The sequence below is a fragment of the Dermochelys coriacea genome, chromosome 1 (assembly GCF_009764565.3).
Source record: "Dermochelys coriacea isolate rDerCor1 chromosome 1, rDerCor1.pri.v4, whole genome shotgun sequence".
Taxonomy (NCBI): Eukaryota; Metazoa; Chordata; order Testudines; family Dermochelyidae; genus Dermochelys; species Dermochelys coriacea.
Genome location: NC_050068.2, coordinates 9,375,955 through 9,398,000, shown reverse-complemented (window position 1 = coordinate 9,398,000; position 22,046 = coordinate 9,375,955). Strand labels below are relative to the sequence as shown.

At 41.6% G+C, this 22,046-nt stretch overlaps 1 protein-coding gene across 3 annotated transcripts in view; it reads left to right on the top strand.

Moving 5' to 3' along the window:
- The window catches only part of PGM2L1 (phosphoglucomutase 2 like 1), a 94,210-nt gene that overhangs the window by 5,450 nt on the left and 66,714 nt on the right, over positions 1–22,046 (top strand). Inside the window, exon 2 of one of the 3 annotated variants that reach the window (XM_038403971.2) lies at positions 4,232–4,283. The exons of the other annotated variants lie outside the window; for them this stretch is intronic. Within the exon in view, the coding sequence (XP_038259899.1) occupies positions 4,232–4,283 (52 nt within the window). The remainder of the gene's footprint in view (positions 1–4,231; positions 4,284–22,046) is intronic. 3 annotated transcript variants of the gene reach the window in all.

The window sequence follows — 22,046 nt, the reverse complement described above, 5'->3', positions numbered from 1 at the left end:
AGTGGAGGAGTCCTAACTTTATCAATGTTGGCTATATGTGATATTAAGTTCTGGGGGTGGGTAAGTGGAGAGTCTTCATAATGGGAATATGGATGTCATTCTGTGCCTGAGAAGAGGGATTATTATACTGGCGTCAAGCAGCAGAAGACTGCAAAGCTTCTATCTGAACAGCAAATGGAGAAAACTTGTTTGACTTGTGGTACCGCAATAATTCTGGATGTGCAGACCTCTTTGAGGAGTCCCGTTGACTTCAGTGGGGCTCTGCCAGCACAGTGGTGCCCTTGCACAGAGCTTATTGCAGAATTGGGTCTTGGTTGGTGGCTATGATCCTTGATGTGGACTGGTAGTGGAGGCTGTGTATACACGAAAGATTGACAGATGAGCTGTTTCACTTTGAAAAGATGCTGCAGTGCATCTGTACTCTGGTTTTCATATTGTTGTTGTAAAGTTGCATTTAAAGATAAAACTGAAATAGGTGCATTGATGAAATTGTCTTCTAAAGGCTGAAATTGTCTTCTAAAGTGTAAGTAATATAAAATCTTTCTCCTTACAAACCTTTAAAGCAAGCTTCTCCAAGCAACAATGACAAATTGAGCACAACTGATTGTCAGAAGCAAAAGAGAAGAAATATTCTGAAATCACTCCATGTGCACTTCAGTGGCCAAAGGGAGCTTATTATAAAGTTGAAGGACAAAAGTGAAAATCCTAGCCATAACTCACTGCAGGTGGATTTTGGGGACAGCGAAAGTATCTCCAAATGCAAATGAGGCCATAGGGAATTAGCAGCTCAATTAAATAAGAGGCTGTAAGGTAAGGCAGTACTTTTTGTATTTGTTTATTAAAACTGAACCCAAGATGTATTGGCAACCAATCTTCAGAAAATTAAAAACTGCTACACTGTTAGTATTTATTAATGAAGAATCCTTGGTGCTATGTTAGAGCCAGAGTTGTGGAGAGGCTTGAAAAGTGCATTACTATGTTCTGTTGCACACTGGAGTGTACAGATTTCAGAGTAGCAGCCGTGTTAGTCTGTATCCGCAAAAAGAAAAGGAGTACTTGTGGCACCTTAGCGACTAACAAATTTATTTGAGCGTAAGCTTTTGTGAGCTACAACTCACTTCATCGGATGCATTCGGTGGAAAATACAGTGGGGAGATTTATATACACACAGAGAACATGAAACAATGTGTTTTATCATACACACTGTAAGGAGAGTGATCACTTAAGATGAGCCATCACCAGCAGGAGGGGGGGGAAGGAGGAAAACCTTTCATGGTGACAAGCAAGGTGGGCCATTTCCAGCAGTTAACAAGAACGTCTGAGGAACAGTAGGGGGTGGGGTGGAGAAATAACATTAGTTAGTCTCTAAGGTGCCACAAGTACTCCTTTTCTTCATAGGGAAATAGTTTTACTTTGTGTAATGACTCATCCACTCCCAGTCTCTATTCAAGCCTAAGTTAATTGTATTCAGTTTGCAAATTAATTCCAATTCAGCAGTCTCTCGCTGGAGTCTGTTTTTGAAGTTTTTTTTTTTGTTGAAGGATAGCCACTCTCAGGTCTGTAATCGTGTGACCGGAGAGATTGAAGTGTTCTCCGACTGGTTTTTGAATGTTAGAATTCTTGACGTCAGATTTGTGTCCATTTATTATTTTACGTAGAGACTGTCCAGTTTGACCAATGTACATGGCAGAGGGGCATTGCTGGCACATGATGGTATATATCACATTGGTAGATCCGCAGGTGAATGAGCCTCTGATAGTGTGGCTGATGTGATTAGGCCCTATGATGGTGTCCCCTGAATAGATATGTGGACAGAGTTGGCAATGGGCTTTGTTGCAAGGATAGGTTCCTGGGTTAGTGGTTCTGTTGTGTGGTGTGTGGTTGCTGGTGAGTATTTGCTTCAGGTTGGGGGGCTGTCTGTAAGCAAGGACTGGCTTGTCTCCCAAGATCTGTGAGAGGGATGCCTCATCCTTCAGGATAGGTTGTAGATCCTTGATGCGTTGGAGAGGTTTTAGTTGGGGGCTGAAGGTGAACGCATCTAGTGGCGTTCTGTTATTTTCTTTGTTGGGCCTGTCCTGTAGTAGGTGAGTTCTGGGTACTCTTCTGGCTCTGTCAATCTGTTTCTTCACTTCAGCAGGTGGGTATTGTAGTTGTAAGAGTGCATGATAGAGATCTTGTAGGTGTTTGTCTCTGTCTGAGAGGTTGGAGCAAATGTGGTTATATCGTAGAGCTTGGCTGTAAAGCAGCATCACTTGCCCCATAACCTCAGCCGTGCAGAACACAATGCCATCCACAGCCTCAGAAACAACTCTGACATCATAATCAAAAAGGCTGACAAAGGAGGTGCTGTCGTCATCATGAATAGGTCGGAATATGAGCAAGAGGCTACTAGGCAGCTGTCCAACACCACTTTCTACAAGCCATTACCCTTTTATCCCACTGAGGGTTACCAAAAGAAACTACAGCATTTGCTCAAGAAACTCCCTGAAAAAGCACAAGAACAAATCCGCACGGACGCACCCCTAGAATCCCGATCTGGGGTATTCTATCTGCTACCCAAGATCCATAAACCTGGAAATCCTGGACGCCCAATCATCTCAGGCATTGGCACCCTGACAGCAGGATTGTCTGGCTATGTAGACTCCCTCCTCAGGCCCTACGTTACCAGCACTCCCAGCTATCTTCGAGACACCACTGACTTCCTGAGGAAACTACAATTCATCGGTGATCTTCCTAAAAACTCCATCCTAGCCGCTATGGATGTAGAAGCCCTCTACACCAATATTCCACACAAAGATGGACTACAAGCCGTCAGGAACAGTATCCCCGATAATGTCACGGCTAACCTGGTGGCTGACCTTTGTGACTTTGTCCTCACCCATAACTATTTCACATTTGGAGACAATGTATACCTTCAAATCAGCGGCACTGCGATGGGTACCCGCATGGCCCCACAGTATGCCAACATTTTTATGGCTGACTTAGAACAGCGCTTCCTCAGCTCTTGTCCCCTAATGCCCCTACTCTACTTGCACTACATTGATGACATCTTCATCATGTGGACCCATGGAAAAGAAGCCCTTGAGGAATTCCACCATGATTTCAACAATTTCCATCCCACCATCAACCTCAGCCTTGACCAGTCCACACAAGAGATCCACTTCTTGGACACTACGGTGCTAATATGCGATGGTCACACAAACCTATATTGGAAACCACCCTATATTGGAAATCTACTGACCGCTGTTCCTACCTATATGCCTCTGGCTTTCATCCAGATCACACCGCACGATCCATTGTCTATAGCCAAGTTCTACGATATAACCGCATTTGCTCCAACCCCTCAGACAGAGACAAACATCTACAAGTTCTCTATCATGCACTCTTACAACTACAGTACCCACCTGCTGAAGTGAAGAAACAGATTGACAGAGCCAGAAGTCACCTACTACAGGACAGGCCCAACAAAGAAAATAATATCCTTCAGGATAGGTTGTAGATCCTTGATGATGCGTTGGAGAGGTTTTAGTTGGGGGCTGAAGGTGATGGCTAGTGGAAGCCACTAACCACCAAATGCATCCGATGAACTGAGCTGTAGCTCACGAAAGCTTATGCTCTAATAAATTTGTTAGTCTCTAAGGTGCCACAAGTACTCCTCATCTTAAGTGATCACTCTCCTTACAGCTGCTACTCTGAAACCTCTCTTTACAGTGTGTATGATAAAACCCATTGTTTCATTTTCTCTAAAAGAAAAGGAGTATTTGTGGCACCTGTGTGTGTCTATAAATCTCCCCTCTGTATTTTCCACCAAATGCATCCGATGAAGTGATCTGTAGCTCACGAAAGCTTATGCTCAAATAAATTTGTTAATCTCTAAGGTGTCACAAGTCGTCCTTTTCTTTTTTAGAAATACACGAGATCTTTATAGATCTTTTCTACAAGGAGAAATTAAAAAGAGTAGAATAATTTAGCTTAAATGGAATAAGGAAGAGATGGAGGTATCAAACTGACTAGAATAATTTGAAGTAAATTTAGGAGTTTGGATACACAGTTTAAGTGGATCAAAACTGAAGTATTCTTTCTAACAGGTGAAAATACTAGAAAAAGCTAAACATTTTAAATATCTTAGTTGCATTTAAGTCTTTATGCAACTTATTTTTCATTTTCTTCAGCTCTTTCAGTGAAAATCAATTAAATCAATTTCCCTTTCATTTGTTAATTTCATTTCCAGGTTCTCAATACAGCAATGTTTAGGTTTTGCTGAGATCCAAAGAATCCCTCTGGTAAGTGATTCACTGTTCTGTAACAGTACCTCCTGGCAGGTCTGACAAACTCACTACACCCAACATATTGCTCTCATAGTATTTATCCAAAGAAGGTAAAGTGAGGCATCTAATAAATTGTGATATTGATTCTCATAATGATTGCAAGATGTATGTACCTGGGATATTTGAGTTGTGTGTATTGTTGAGGGAAAAGCTAATATGTGCAGAGCTGGCACCTTTTGGTGCCAGCCACTGTCTGTGCAACACAGACCGCAGCACATTTGGGGAATCGTTTCGTGCTTGTCCTTCCTGTCTTTGTGGTATGCGAGGCACGTTGTGTAACTGCATGTTCTGTTTTAATGATAAAGCTGTTGACATTCTCAGAACACGAGAAAGCACTCACCAGAGAGTGGCTGAGGATGGGGTGAGGATGGAATTCATTGGTTAAGGGTGCCGATGCACGAGGGCAGCACGCGATGTCAGATGGTATATAAGCTTTGCATAAACTGTATACGGAGTCCCCTCCTGACTAGCGGGGGGGGCACCACGTTCAAGCGTAATACATTAAACACAGACTGGAAACTCTGCAGATCTGGACCTGGTTTTTGGTGCCTCAGCCTAAAAACTTGAACTGTGCGTGACCGATCAGGTATAATTCGCAACAGTATATATACTAAAATTTTAAAATCTGCATTTCGGACAAACAGGTTTTGCCAGACAAATGGATATAGATTCACTCTTCTGCCTTGATTCATATGTAGATTAAGCATTGGCAGCTCTGTTTTGTAAATGGTGTCAACAGGAGGATGTGAAAACAATTTTGTCAGCACACCAGGAAGGGAATCACTGGGGAGTCATCCCGGCCATGTTTCAGAGTAGCAGCTGTGTTAGTCTGTATTCGCAAAAAGAAAAGGAGTACTTGTGGCACCTTAAGGACTAACACATTTATTTGAGCATAAGCTTTCGTGAGCTACAGCTCACTTCATCGGATGCATTTGGTGGAAAATACAGAGGGGAGATTTATAGACACACACAGAGAACATGAAACAATGGGTTTTATCGTACACACTGTAAGGAGAGTGATCACTTCAGATGAGCCATCACCAGCAGCAGGGGGGGGAAAGGAGGAAAACCTTTCATGGTGACAAGCAAGGTAGGCTATTCCAGCAGTTAACAAGAACATCTGAGGAACAGTGGGGGGTGGGGTAGGGGGGAGAAATAACATGGGGAAATAGTTTTACTTTGTGTAATGACTCATCCATTCCCAGCCTCTATTCAAGCCTAAGTTAATTGTATCCAGTTTGCAAATTAATTCCAATTCAGCAGTCTCTCGTTGGAGTCTGTTTTTGAAGCTTTTTTGTTGAAGGATAGCCACCCTCAGGTTTGTAATCGAGTGACCGGAGAGATTGAAGTATTTTCTGACTGGTTTTTGAATGTTATAGTTCTTGACGTCTGATTTGTGTCCATTTATTCTTTTACGTAGAAACTGTCCAGTCTGACCAATGTACATGGCAGAGGGGCATTGCTGGCACATGATGGCATAGATCACATTGGTAGATGCGCAGGTGAACGAGCCTCTGATAGTGTGGCTGATGTGATTAGGCCCTATGATGGGGTCCCCTGAATAGATATGTGGACAGAGTTGGCAATGGGCTTTGTTGCAAGGATAGGTTCCTGGGTTAGGTTTCAGAGTAGCAGCCGTGTTAGTCTGTATTCACAAAAAGAAAAGGAGTACTTGTGGCACCTTAGAGACTAACAAATTTATTTGAGCATAAGCTTTCGTGAGCTACAGCTGATGAAGTGCTCAAATAAATTTGTTAGTCTCTAAGGTGCCACAAGTACTCCTTTTTTAATATATCCTGACCATGGGGACACAAACAATGGGTTTTGGGAAATGCACATAATCATTTAGTTTTCATTCGCTGAGGAAGCAAAAAGAACAGTAATTTCTGCATTCATGAGATAAGCAGTTTTAAACAAAACTTTAATAGGCTAAAAACCTAACTTTAGATCTTGTATTACTGTGCAGGTTCACATGCTAGTAAGTTGAGATGACTAATAAAGAATAAAAAAAGTCTTTGGATTTTTTTCTACATTAGAATTTAAAAATCAAGATGTGGTATAGGTGGTACTGTCAGGGTAATAATGCTTCTAACTATGTGTTAGAGATGAATTGGTTGTGTCACAGAAAATTCTAAATTCCCTGTTGCTCAGGAACATTTATAAAATACTTTCCATACTACAGTCCTACTGGATTTTTAGGGGCTGATCCTGCTTCCATTTGAAACAGTTAATAAAACATCCATTAACCTGCAATAATTGCAGGAATTGGCTCTACCTTCGTAGCAGGAATTTTAAGTTTTGTATAGGCTGGTGGCCATGGATTTGTGTACTCTGCAATTCTGTGGCGGTGGAATTTATTGTAGAACTGTGTTCCAGAATGAGTATTTCTTTTTTAAAAAACAAAAAGCTTCTAGTTCTTATTGATGGGAAGAAAATATAAATGCGAACAGTGTATCTAATGGAATGTCTGCAGAAAGTTAGGCCGAATAGTTCTGAGGTGTGAACTGTCCTGTTATCTCGGTGGTTCTCAAACTATGGCCGCCGCTTGTTCAGGGAAAGGCCCTTGCAGGCCGGGCCGGTTTGTTTACCTGCCGCGTCCGCAGGTTCAGCCGATCGCGCCTTCCACTGGCCACGGTTTGCTGCTCCAGGCCAACGGGGGCTGCTGGAAGCAGTGCGGGCTGAGGGATGTTCTGGCCGCCCTTTCTGCAGCCCCCATTGGCCTGGAGCGCTGAACCGTGGCCAGTGGGAGGCATGATCGGCCAAATCTGTGGATGCTGCAGGTAAACAAACCGGCCCAGCCTGCCAGGGGCTTTCCCTGAACAAGTGATGGCCCTAGTTTGAGAACCCCTGTGTTATCTCAATGAGTGTTTTTTGTTTTGTAACCTAATTATGGCTGTTAAAAATGCAACTTTCACTGCTGATCATATTGGCATCACTCACTTTCTCAGGTGCCAAAAGTCCCAACTGTCTCCTCTGCTGCCAAAACTTCCAGCTTTGCCCTGGTTTTTATACTCAATCTGTTTGTCTTCAGTACAAATTGTACAGCACATTGAAAATTAAAAAATGGAGTAACAGAAAACTGAATTCAACTGAAGGTATATTATGATTGTACTATTCAATTTGATATTCAGTAAAATGTTAATTTGTTAATGTAGTTGAAGATGTCACAGAATTTCCAACCTGGAATGTCTCAGGGTTCTGTGATTTTGCCATGGAATATGTGACTCTGCTTGGGGGTTTTTTGTAAGTGGGCACTTAAACCTGATATGTGTGTTAGGAGGTAGATGGAATCTATACATCTACTGTCAATTCTAGAGTAACACTTCAAAAATTAGTTCCATAGTACCTACAGTGTAAGAAAAAGTAATTTTGTATTGAAGAATGAAAACAGTAAGTCTGCTCCTCTTGATCATTAGTCTTGGTGGAATAGTGCTTCAGAATGTCAGTCTAGAGCAGTAAGCTTTCTGCAAATGTTCTAACTTCCCTGGACAAAATCTGGATGTGTAGCGGATACAGAAGATTTAATATCTGCCTACAGAGAGGACACTTTCAGGTAATGCATCTCTTTCTTTTTGTAATACCTTCTTCAAATCCAGGTCAAGGTTGTATCCTGTCACTGATCCTCCTGCCCCATGTATGATCTCTCTCTCCCCCTCCCCCCATTTTGTGTGCTAATTCATTCCCCTGAGCTCTTCTCTTTACAACAGAGCTGAAATTAATGATGATCTGTTGAGAAGAAACGTCTGCAGCCTTTTTCACTCTGACAGGTAGCAAGCTTGTTGAAGATGCAAAATGCTTCTCTTTCCGCATGTTGGAAGATTTTTCTGAGCATCCTTAGCAGAGTCCACTTGAAATGAGATATTAAAAACACTATTGCTTACTCAGGGACGTGGAGTAGTAGGCCAGAATCATCAATTTGCAGACCTGGGGGAGATAATCTGATTAAATTTGCGATGGATCCTGATGTCAGTAGAAAAATTGTTTTGGAAGGGGTAAAACTTCGTAGAGTCTAACAATGGCTGAATTATTTTCTTTGTTTTTACTCTCGGAATACCTGCTCTTGTAACAACATTTTTTGTTTTTAATATTAAATATTTGTCTGTCTGATAAGACCAGTAACTTCATTTGAACTAAAAAAGTGCTATGCAAGCTGAATTTAATTTTAAAATAGGTTTAGTTAAAATGGGTTTAAGGCACCTTTATTATCTGTTTTGTCCAGTTAAACTCTCAAATCCGGTTTAGAAAACAATTTGAGACTAGATCCTTCTTTTAAAAAAAAATAAAAAATTCAGCTAGTTCAATGCAGCAGTGAAAGCAAACTATTATGGGACAATGACTTGAATGCCAATGTCTATGTAAATATGTTGGCAGGAACAATATTCAAACTTGGTGTTGCTTAGAGAGGAAATCACCTTTGTTGGCTCCTGTGGTGCTGTGTGTTACATTTTGCTCTAGTTTTTTTAGTTCAAGGCTAACAGTTCCCAGTGGCTTTTTATGTTACTATTGATTACATTTACCAAACAATTCAGTCTTATTCCTTTTGTCATGCTTCTTGTCTTCCAAATGGGATTTCCCTTCAGTTTCCAAAGAATATTCTTAGTGTGTGTGTGTGTATATTTTTTTTTATCATTTAGCTTTCTGAGATCTTGTTTGGAGGGCTTATTGAGAATACCTACAAGGTGAAAATGGTAGGAATTTTTATTACTAGTTTGTGCTTTTATAGATAAATATTATTGGATTTATACACCTCATAGGTTTTGAAACAAATCTTAACAATATGGCTAAAATAACTATGTAATAGAATGCTAGGTGGCTTCTCCATTAGTCCAAACCTTTGGTCTAACTGCAAACCTGGACAGAAAGAGCTACTTATCGAGGGAATATCTTTTCATAAGAATGGAGCACAAACCCCATTGGGAAGGGAACACTTGATACCGTGCAGGGATTTGATCTCTGCGACCAGGTAGGGTGTGGGAGTGCTGAGGGCAGCATGCTCATTTGCTTTGTGGGGGTGTCATATTTGCACTGCCTTTGAACCCTTATCCCCAACAATGTTTAGACAACAGACTGAACAGCACAGACTCTTCAAATAGCTGAATCAAAGCCCTTAGCAGAAAGAAGGTTGCTCTGTTGGGGCCTTTAAGGATGCTAGAGTGTCCCGGAGCATCTGTTTTATAAAACAAGGAAAACTTAAAAATCATTGAGGAGCAACTGCTATTTTATATCAAAACAACCCCTTAAAGGGTTTCAGTAAAGCCGCCTGTCATAGTAATTCTGGCAGCTGTCAAGATGAGGCATGTCAGTCTACATCTGTATTTGATTTACTTTAACTATTTTCTTCTGACCCTTCTATTTTTGTATGAATTGAATTTGGTTTGAATTCATGCCTGTGTCTGTTTCTACCATGCTTGTTTTCTGTAGCCTGAAGAGCATGATTCTATGTAGCAACATCCTCTATGCTTTTGGTTAGTTGAGTAAAAGGTATTGTCTAACTTACACTAAATGAACTTGATAAAGGTTGTTACCGAAAGAGGTCTGTTGTACAAAGGGTTTGGTTTTCATCCAGGCATCTCTCAGTTGTGTGTCTAGTCTGAGTTAAGATTTACTTGGACCCCAGAAATATAATGGAATGCTACATAGTTTTACTAATCCCCTGTATCTTTCCTGAGCCCTACATTCATTTTCAGCCAATGCTAAAGTTACTCTCAGTGGAAAGTGTAATGGTGCAGAGATGCTGAAAGCTTTCCTGCACAATACAGTGTATTTGAAATAGGGTGTGTCAGTTTTTTCCTTTACTTCATGCACTCCCAGTCTGCGGTGTTAAATCCATGCCATGCAAATCTTAATTTTCAGTGAGTATGCCGATTTCTGGTTCCTGTTTGTCTTATGGATCTAAGAACTGAACCTTTATAAGTAATCCACTGCACACCTGAAAATTTGATCACAGTAGAATTTATTTAATAAACATTTCTTTAAAAAAACAACAAACAAAAACCTGGTGGTCTCACTCCACCTCTCAGTGAAGCTTTAATAACAACAACTGTGATGAGAGATCAATAATGTAAGACTCTGCAACTACAAAATACACTTTGTGTGTATATTTTTTGGAATATCATGTAAGTACAGTATTTGAGTGTTGGGATGGTGCCAAATTGGTGTGGCCATACTGAATGAATGGTGAGAACATGGCTTGACATAACTGAACTGCTAAAGAGGATTCTGGGAGAAGAATCCTTCTCTTAGCATCAGGCAGATGCCAGAGGTGAAACGTACTGGCTCCATGCTGCTTGTATGATCAGTACTGATTTATGCGTCAGCAAATATGTCCACTTGAAAGTAAACAACACATCAAGAACATCTTGAGTGGAGCATCTTGACCCTGTAGAAGGACATCACGCAGGGGGCTGAAGTGAATGATTCATCAGGGAGCGAATGTGGGGTAATGTTCAGTTGGCACCACTGTGCAGTCTCCTAAAGTGTTTAATTAGGTAAAAATGAGTAACCTCATGCCCACTGGGTACGCTTTTAAGACATGTGACTCCTTTGAGGAGAAAGTATAAAAATCAAGCAAATTAAATTACTGTTGGGGATTCCTTAATTGACACTTGAAGAAGCTGCTTGACAGAGTAGCCAAAACTCTGCTCCATGGGCTCGAATAGGAACGTGACCAGAGGGGTTTCCAGGCAGCCAATGCCTTGCCCCGAGGGAATCCAAGACAGACCAGAGGGCTGAGGAGACATGACCTGGAGAGAAGTAGTAGTCCATAGAATTAGTAACCACCTTCTCTATTTACCAAGCTGGGACTGTGTGAAGCTAGCGCACGGCATGTTTGTGTATGTTTGTGAAAGAGTGGCTCGCTAAGAGGAATGTATAGTTCTTAATGCTTAACATAGGAATTATGTGCTTAATGTAACCCTTTACCGCTTGTATAATTCCTTCTCAATAAACTGCTGTGCATGCAAGATAATTACTGTGGACCTTTTTCACTGCTGTGACAGTAATCTGCTTCACAGGGAGCCATTAAAGATCCGTTTCAGGGGTACTAGTGCCCCCTGGAGCCAAGAAATTAGACATGGCTAACCAGATTTTGAGAAGTTCCAATCCCAGACCAAAATTTTATAGCAGTCAGAGATCCCTGAAAAAGATTCAGGGTTGGTCAACTTTAAGGGACATAGCTACACTGACCTGTCCCCCAATGTAGACAGAGTTAATTCTGTTGACCTAGCTACTGCCTCTTGGGGAGGTGGATTATCTATGCCTACTGGAGAACCTCTCCCATGGGCGTAGATAGTGTCTATGCTAACACACCACAGCGGCACAAGCCCTTAGAGTAAAAATGTTGCCAGATATGCTGGCATAATGGTAGCTGTGCAAACAGTGGTGTAATGATTTTTAGCTTCAAGGAATGTGTAATGAACATAAAATAATAATTTTAATTGCATTTGGATATTGATGTAGATGACTCATTAATATAACAAATCTATTTCCATCTTTAAACCACAATACACTGGTCTAGTGGATGGGAGAAAGCAATAGATGTGCTTATCTTGGTTTTAATAGGTTTTTGATGCATTCCCACATGACCTTCTCATAAGCAGACTGGGGAAATGTGATTGAGATGAAATTATTTAAGGTGGGTGCACAAGTCTTTGAAGAATCTTATTCCGAGTAGTTACCAATAGGACTTACCTAATGGGCTCCTGCGGGGGTCTGTCCTGTGTCTGATACTGTATTGGTCAGTATTTTCATTAATGACTTGAATAATGGAGCGGAGATTATGGTTATAATATTTGCATATGACACTAAGCTCTGAGGAGCTGCACTTTGAAGGACAGGATTAAAATTCAAAATGACCTTGACAAATTGGAGAACTGGTCTGAAATCAGCAAGATGAAATTCAATAAAGGCAAGCGCAAAGCACTATACGTAGGAAGGAAAAATCAAATGCACAACTACAAAATGGGGAATAACTGTCAAGGCAGTAGTACTGCAGAAAAGGATCTGGGACCTATAGTGGATCAGAAACTGAACATGAGCCAATGATGATGCAGTTGCAAAAAAGGTTAATATAATTCAAGAGAGTATTAACAGGAGTGTTGCAAGTGAGATATGGGAGGTAATGGTCCCCCTTGGCTAGGCATTGGTGCGATCTCAGCTGGAGTATTGTGTCCAGTTTGGAGCGCCACACTTCGAGAAAGATGTGGACAAAGTAGAGAGAGCCCAGAAGAGGAGATGATGTTAAAAGGTTTAGAAGACGTGACCTATGAGGAAAGTTTAAAAACAAACGAAAAAACACCTGGGCATGTTTAGTCTCAAGAAAAGAAGGCTGAGAGGGGACCTGATAAGTCTTCAAATATGTTATAAAGAGGACAGTGATCAATAGTACTTGTTCTACCTTCAGTGGACACGAACAAAGTCTTAATCTGCGATAAGGGAGGTTTAGATTAGATATTAGGAAAAACTGTGTAACTGTAAGGGTAGTTAAGCACTGGAATAGGTTACAAAGGGAGTCTGTGGAACCTCATTGGAGGTTTTAAAGAATAGTTTGGACAAACACCTGTCATGGATGGTCTAGAATGGTTTACTTGGCCCTGCTTCAGCACAAGGGGCTGGATTAGATAATCTCTTGAGGTCCCTTCCAGCCAGAGCCATCCTTACGGAATGGCAAATTGGGGCAACTGCCCCAGGCCTCACTCTTTTTGAGGGGCCCCATGCTTTGTGAGGAGGCAGTGGGCGGGGAGGTGAGGAGGAGCTCTCTTGCCCATCGGTGGTCCCGCCAATCAGCCTCTTCCCCCTCCCTCCCAGCGTCTACTGCAGATCAGCTGTTTCACTGTGTCTGGAGGCACTGTGGGGAGAGGGATGGGGGGGCAGAACTGGGCGGGGAAGGGGTGAGGTGGGGGTTGGGGCCTTGGGTGGAGCCGTGGAAGAGCATCTACCCCCCAGCAAATAGAAACTCGGGGCCTATGTCCTTGGCCCCACACCCCTTTAGGGACAGCCCTGCTTCCAGCTAAATATTTCTATGATAAACATCTGTTGAAAGCTTTGGGATTTACTAATTTTTACTCATAACTTTGGTAAATAAAAAAGATTCTAGTAATCACCTCGCTATTAAACGAGACCCTAACAAATTAGAAGTTTCAGAGTAGCAGCTGTGTTAGTCTGTATTGCAAAAAGAAAAGGAGTACTTGTGGCACCTTAGAGACTAACAAATTTATTTGAGCATAAGCTTTCGTGAGCTACAGCTCACTTCATCGGATGCATTCAGTGAAAAATACAGTGGGGAGATTTATATACATAGAGAACATGAAACAATGGGTGTTACCATACACACTGTAACCAGATCACTTAAGGTGAGCTATTACCAGCAGGAGATCCGGGGGTGGGGACCCTTTTGTAGTGATGATCAAGGTGGGCCATTTCCAGCAGTTCATAGATTCATAGATACTAAGGTCAGAAGGGACCATTCTGATCATCTAGTCCGACCTCCTGCACAGCGCAGGCCACAGAATCTCACCCACTCACTCCTATGAAAAACCTCACCCATGTCTGAGCTATTGAAGTCCTTAAATCATGGTTCAAAGACTTCAAGGAGCAGAGAAGCCTCCCTCAAGTCAACCATGCCCCATGCTACAGAGGAAGGCGAAAAACCTCCAGGGCCTCTCCAATCTGCCCTGGAGGAAAATTCCTTCCCGACCCCAAATATGGCAGTCAGCTAAACCCTGAGCATATGGGCAAGATTCACCAGCCCGATACCCAGGGAAGAATTTTCTATAGTAACTCAGATCCCATCCATCTAATATCCCATCTCAGGGGATTTGGCCTATTTACCCTGAATATTTAAAGATCAATTACTTACCAAAATCCCATTATCCCATCATACCATCTCCTCCATAAACTTATCGAGTAGAATCTTAAAGCCAGATAGATCTTTTGCCCCCACTGCTTCCCTTGGAAGGCTATTCCAAAACTTCACTCCTCTGATGGTTAAAAACCTTCGTCTGATTTCAAGTCTAAACTTCCTAGTGGCCAGTTTATACCCATTTGTTCTTGTGTCCACATTGGTGCTGAGCTGAAATAATTCCTCTCCCTCTCCGGTATTTATCCCTCTGATATATTTATAGAGAGCAATCATATCTCCCCTCAACCTTCTTTTAGTTAGGCTAAACAAGCCAAGCTCCTTAAGTCTCCTTTCATCAGACAAGTTTTCCATTCCTCGGATCATCCTAGTAGCCCTTCTCTGTACCTGCTCCAGTTTGAATTCATCCTTTTTAAACATGGGAGACCAGAACTGCACACAGTATTCTAGGTGAGGTCTCACCAGTGCCTTGTATAACGGTACTAAAACCTCCTTATCCCTACTGGAAATGCCTCTCCTGATGCATCCCAAAACCGCATTAGCTTTTTTCACAGCCATATCACATTGGCAGCTCATAGTCATCCTATGATCAACCAATACTCCAAGGTCCTTCTCCTCTTCCGTTATTTCTAATTGATGCGTCCCCAACTTATAGCTAAAATTCTTGTTATTAATCCCTAAATGCATAACCTTACACTTCTCACTATTAAATTTCATCCTATTACTATTACTCCAGTTTACAAGGTAATCCAGATCCTCCTGTATAATATCCCGATCCTTCTCCGAATTGGCAATACCTCCCAGCTTTGTATCATTTGCAAACTTTATTAGCACACTCCCACTTTTTGTGCCAAGGTCAGTAATAAAAAGATTGGTCCCAAAACCGATCCCTGAGGAACTCCACTGGTAACCTCCCTCCAACCTGACAGTTCTCCTTTCAGTAGGACCCGTTGCAGTCTCCCTTTTAACCAATTCCTTATCCACCTTTTGATGTTCATATTGATCCCCATCTTCTCCAATTTAACTAATAATTCCCCATGTGGCACGGTATCAAATGCCTTACTGAAATCTAGGTAAATTAGATCCACTGCATTTCCTTTAACTAAAAAATCTGTTACCTTTTCAAAAAAGGAGATTAGGTTGGTTTGGCACGATCTACCTTTTGTAAAACCATGTTGTATTTTGTCCCATTTACCATTGACTTCAATGTCCTTAACTAATTTCTCCTTCAAAATTTTTTCCAGGACCTTGCATACTACAGATGTCAAACTAACTGGCCTGTAGTTACCCGGATCACTTTTTTTTCCTTTCTTAAAAATAGGAACTATATTAGCAATTCTCCAATCATTCGGTACTATTCCTGAGTTTACAGATTCATTAAAAATTCTTACTAATGGGCTTGCAATTTCAGGTGCCAATTCCTTTAATATTCTTGGATGAAGATTATCTGGGCCCCCCGATTTAGTCCCATTAAGCTGTTTCAGTTTCGCTTCTACCTCTGATATGGTAATATCTACCTCTATATCCTCCTTCCCATTTGTCATGCTACCATTATCCCCAAGATCCTCTTTAGCCTTATTAAAGACTGAGGCAAAGTATTTGTTTAGATATTGGGCCATGCCTAGATTATCTTTAACCTCCACTCCGTCCTCAGTATTAAGCGGCCCCACTTCTTCTTTCTTAGTTTTCTTCTTATTTATATGGCTATAGAACCTTTTACTATTGGTTTTAATTCCCTTTGCAAGGTCCAACTCTACTCTACTTTTAGCCTGTCTCACTTGATCCCTACATGTTCTGACCTCAATTAGGTAGCTTTCCTTGCTGATCCCTCCCATCTTCCACTCCCTGTATGCTTTCTGCTTCTTCATAATCACCTCTCTAAGATGCTTGCTCATCCAGCTTGGTCTACAACTCCTGCCTATGAATTTTTTCCCCTTTCTTGGGATACAGGCTTCCGATAGCTTCTGCAGTTTTGATTTAAAGTAATCCCAGGCCTCCTCTACCTTTAGATCCATAAGTTCTTCAGTCCAATCCACTTCCCTAACTAATTTCCTTAATTTTTGAAAGTCAGCCCTTTTGAAATCAAAAACCCTAGTTGCAGATTTATTTTTGTTAATCCTTCCATTTAGTTTGAACTGAATTAGCTCATGATCACTTGAGCCAAGATTGTCCCCTACAACCATTTCTTCTATGAGGTCCTCGCTACTCACCAAAATTAAATCTAAAATGGCATCCCCTCTAGTCGGTTCAGCAACTACTTGATGAAGGAATCCATCAGCTATCGCATCTAGGAAAATCTGAGCCCTATTATTATTATTATTAGCACTGGTCCTCCAGTCTATATCTGGGAAGTTAAAGTCTCCCATGATCACAGAGTTTCCATTAGTATTTACTTTATTAAAGACATTAAAAAGAGCTTTATCCATATCCAAATTAGATCCCGGAGGTCTATAGTTGACAGTTGACAAGTTGACAAGAACGTCTGAGGAACGGGGGCGGGGGGGCGAGTTAAGTCTGTAATCGAGTGACCAGAGAGATTGAAGTGTTATCCAACTGGTTTTTGAATGTTATAATTCTTGTCACACTGGATTTTTGTCCATTTATTCTTTTACATAGAGACTGTCCAGTTTGACCAATGTACGTGGCAGAGGGCATTGCTGGCACATGATCCACTTCCTGGACACTGCGGTGTTAATAAGCAATAGTCACATAAACACCACCCTATACCGGAAACCTACTGACTGCTATTCCTACCTACATGCCTCCAGCTTTCATCCAGACCACACCACACGATCCATTGTCTACAGCCAAGCTGTACGATACAGCCGCATTTGCTCCAACCCCTCAGACAGAGACAAACACCTACAAAATCTCTATCAAGCATTCTTACAACTACAATACCCACCTGCTGAAGTGAAGAAACAGATTGACAGAGCCAGAAGAGTACCCAGAAGTCACCTACTACAGGACAGGCCCAACAAAGAAAATAACAGAACACCACTAGCCTTCAGCCCCCAACTAAAACCTCTCCAATGCATCATCAAGGATCTACAACCTATCCTGAAGGACGACCCATCACTCTCACAGATCTTGGAGACAGGCCAGTCCTTGCTTACAGACAACCCCCCCCCAACCTGAAGCAAATACTCACCAGCAACCACACACCACACAACAGAACCATTAACCCAGGAACCTATCCTTGTTACAAAGCCCGTTGCCAACTCTGTCCACATAACTATTCAGGGGACACCATCATAAGGCCTAATCACATCAGCCACACTCTCAGAGGCTCGTTCACCTGTGCATCCAGCAATGTGATATATGCCATCATTTGCCAGCAATGCCCCTCTGCCACGTACATTGGTCAAACTGGATAGTAGTATTGTTTCATGTTCTCTATATAAATCTCCCCACTGTATTTTCCACTGAATGCATCAGATGAAGTGAGCTGTAGCTCACGAAAGCTTATGCTCAAATAAATTTGTTAGCCTCTAAGGTGCCGCAAGTACTCCTTTTCTTTTTGCAGGAAGATCAATTGCATTGTAAGCCACAGGAGACTGCGGTAGTGTCTGCTCCCTAGTGGATATGGAAGCTGAGCCTTCAGGAGGGCTTTCTGACTTTGAAGACATAAACTTTGGGGATATAAAGATCTGCTTGAAAGACTTTGGGGGAATCTACCAACTGAGAGAAGAAAACTGCTACCTTCTTTGACCTATGAAAGATGGGTTCTCCTGCTAATCCAGCTGGAGAATGCTGACTCCTTGATATGAGTAAGAAACTAGGTTAGGCAAAGATGTATCTTGCTAGAGTTAAGTTTTAGATACTAGAAACGTTGTTTTGTTTATAATCCTTTCATATCTCTTGCACTTTTTTTTTAAATTACTTAAATATGTTTGTTAAACTTATTCTTAGTTTTACCACTAACCGTATCAGTGCTGTGTATTGGTGTGGAGTGTATAACTCCAGCTGAGCTAACAAATTGGTGTGTGTGTGTGTGTACTGGCTTTTTGGAGGCAGTGAAATTGGTGTTACTGAGCACTTGGAGGTAAGAGAGACTAGATGCTGCAGGGGAGACTGTTTTGGGGAGACTTGGGACCGGAGGAGGTGTTGGGGTCATCCTGCAAGGAGTAGCTGGCCTGGTGAAAGCAGGGGTGAAACCATTGTGCTGTGAGCATGCTGCTTGTGTTGGGACTCTAAGCCAAAGCTGTGCAGTGCAGAGGCACCTAGGATTAGAGGGCAGGTGAGACAGAACCTCTTACTGGTCTGGGTGAACTCCCAGACTGTCTCAGTACTCCAGTAAATTTACTAGTATACTGTAAAGTTTTATCACAAAACTAAACTCTTTATCAGAATAAATGATTAAATAGTATTCTGTGATGTAGTGTCTTTCATCTTCTTAGGCTGGCTGGCTTGCAGAACCTTAAGCAAGCAAAAATGTGGTAATCTGCAATGAGTCTTTCAGTTAGTGTGAAATGAAATTCTCTTTGAAACCCTCTTCTTCGGTACACCTGCTCTTTGGCCAGTATTGGCTCTGTCCCAGTAACCAGTTCAAATAGGAAAAATGAATCTAAACTAGATTAAATTCCTTTTTGATGCACCAGCATTATTGGTTAGCACACTTTTGAGGGAAACTAGCTGTTGCTGCACAGTCAGCTGAGAGAACTCGCAAACTGTGGGGTATTGGTCTTTTTGTGCATTTAAACTAAACATTGCATTATTCTCTACCATTCAGGGCTTATTTCCCATTGGTTGAACAGTTTTAAAGTAGGTCAGACTTTTGTGCCTAAATTGCTTATATTTTTCCTTTTCTAATGAAGGGTCATTGGTTTTGATTGGAGAAAAATGATGTTAGGCTATTATTTTAATCCTCTCTACTGCGTTTCTCTTAAGTGTAGCAGAAGCTGAGCAGTGCCAGGCAGTGCTAGCTCTAGGAACTGGCTGACCTTTGTGTGGTAAATGTCAGTGGTACTCACTCAGTCTTTCAGATTCCAGTTGCCTTTTTTAACCTGTGCTTAAGACACTGCCTTAAGCTACTCTCTGAAGAACCGCTTCTCTAGTCTAAGCCATACTGTACCCTGTGTTTATATACAGTTGCGCTATCTGATTATCACAAAAGTTAATTGTTATAGCTGTGTATTAATTGTATTACAGATCCATCTGCATTGTTGGTGAGTCAGCTTTGAGTCTTGGGTTGGGTGTATGCTACAAGTGCTGCAATGGTGCACTATGCTGCTGTATTGCTGAATGCATCCGATGAAGTGAGCTGTAGCTCACGAAAGCTTATGCTCTAATAAATTTGTTAGTCTCTAAGATGCCACAAGTACTCCTTTTCTTATTGCTGTAGTGTAGAACTTTACTACAGCGATGGGAAAACCCCTGCCATTGCAATAGTAATGAATACCCTCAAGTACGTCTTGAGAAGTGGTAGCTAGATTGATGGAAAAATTCTTCCATCAACCTAGCAGTGTCTGCACCCTGACTAAGGTTCGCTTAACTATGTGTCTCGGGAGTGAATTTTTCACACCCCCTAAGCAATATAGCTAGGTTGACAGAAGTTTTAGGTAAACCAGACCTTGGTTACAGCTTTCATAGATTGATCGATTCCAAGGCAAGAATGGACCACTGTAATCATCTAGTCTGAAATGTATAATACAGACCATAGAACTTCCCCAAAATGATTCCTAGAGCAGATCTTTTAAAAAAACATCCAATTGTGATTTAAAAATAGTCAGTGATGGAGAATCCACCACAATCCTTAGTAAGTTGTTCCAATGGTTAATTGCTCCATCCACTAAAAGGTATGCCTTATTTCCAGTCTGTATTTATCTTCAACTTCTAGCCATTGGATCATGTTATACCTTTCTCTGATAGATTGAGGAGCCTTTATTAAATATTTATTCCTCATGTAGATTCTTATAGTCTGTAATCAAGTCTCTGAACCCTCTCCAGTGTATCAACATCCTTCTTGAATAGCGGTTATCAGAACTGGACACTGTGTTGCAGGAGTGGTTGCACTGTTGCTGGCTATAGAGATAAAATAACCTCTCTACTTCTACTTGAGATTCCCGTTTGTGCATTTCAGGATTCCATTAGCCCTTTTGGCCACAGCATCACAGTGGGAGCTCATGTTCAGCTGTTTGAAAAATGATTTGGAGGTTGTGGGAGACAGTCACTGCGTCCCAAAATAGAATTCCCCATTCTGTAAGTTTTTTGGCTCACTTTTGTGTTTTGTTTCTAGATGTACACGTTTACATTTAGCCATATTAAAAACACTGTTTGCTTGCACCCAGTTTACAAAGCAATCCAGATGACTCTGTATCAGTGACCTGTCCTCTTCATTGTTTACCATCTGCAAATACTCAGTGACTGTTGTTTTCTTCCAGCTTGAGAGAAACAGCTATCAAAAGTTACACTACCACCCCTAGTTCAGGGTGTTCTCTGCTCAACTGTGTTGAAAAGGCTTCATTACTCCATGATCTCTTTACAAGATGCCTGGAAGGAACTTTCATTTCTATCTCTTAAACTGGTTCTCCCCTGTATTTGAGGGCTAAAAAGCTTTGCAAGGTGCCTCATAAAATAGAAGGATCCTCACAACACTGTATAAACTAGTAAGTCTGAACAGTGCCATAAAAGTAAGAAGACCAGTGTTCTGCTTTAAGTATTTTATAATCTAAGGGTCTGATGATCTGTAATTTTTGTTTGGGTAAATGCTAGACTCCATGGAGTAGAACCTTTTCTAGGTAGTATCATACAAATTGATGGTGCTATAATAAATATAACTTTATAAGCTCTTAAACAGTATATAATTAGTAATAGCAAGCTAGGAGTTCTCCAGTGTGATGTGAGGCACTGCTACTGAGTGGATGTTTAGCAATAATAAGGCCACTTTGGTGGCATGGCTCCTGTAGTGAGCTCTAGGAGGCAGTGCACAGGTACTGAGCCTCCTTGCTGCCAATCTGCAGATTAAAGGACTGAGCCCCATTCCAGACTCTCAGGGAGGACAGTCCTGCTCTCTCCTTGCCATGGCATATGAGTAGGTGAAAACCGGAAGTACAGACGCAGTTTCCTATAGTTTATGGAGGTTATTCTTGTGTATGGGGCAATTCTGCCCTAAGTAAATAGGCTGGTGTTCTTTTCAGAGTCTCATCTTCTTGCTCCACGGATATGCTTCCTGTGTTGTCACTATATCCACGTTTACAATAGTAGGAAACACAGAATTTTGATCAGTTAATTAAAAAAATGTTTTCAACTTTCTTTCTGCCTTGACTCTCCATATCGTATTATCTAAGGACATGCTGGGTGAGAATGCTCTGTGATCATTTTGTCCTTCTCTTCAGCATATTTCTCTAACTGAGCCTTTACTTTTTTCAGATAGCTTTGTCCCCCCTGATGTAAAAGAGGGAGTGCCACCTAGGGAAATGGCAGATTTTGCCTCTTGCTGCTGCTGCTGAATATGAGTTTTGTGGGACAGGGCTCTTAACACATACGCATGTACATGTCGTCCCGCCTTCTGCCAGCATAAGATGTGGGGGAGGAGTGCTTGAGGATCATATCCTTTACCTCTTCTTTGATCATCTGCCTCAATGCTGTCCTTGTGCTGAGTTTCTGAATGGATGGGGCTCCCCCAACAGCCTTGACCATCCCTTCTTACCTGCAGAGTTATTTGCAGAGGGCTGGAGAAGGAGCATTTAAAAAAAATTCCCCCTCCCCCGCCTATTTTCTGTAATAACTGAAATAACAAACCACAAGCAAACACACTTCCATATTTCAGGCAAAAGGCCCCCTGAAGTAGACTTCTGGCCATCCTGCCAACATATTCTATACAGTACCTCAATTTATCGAACAGAATGTGTCACTGGACT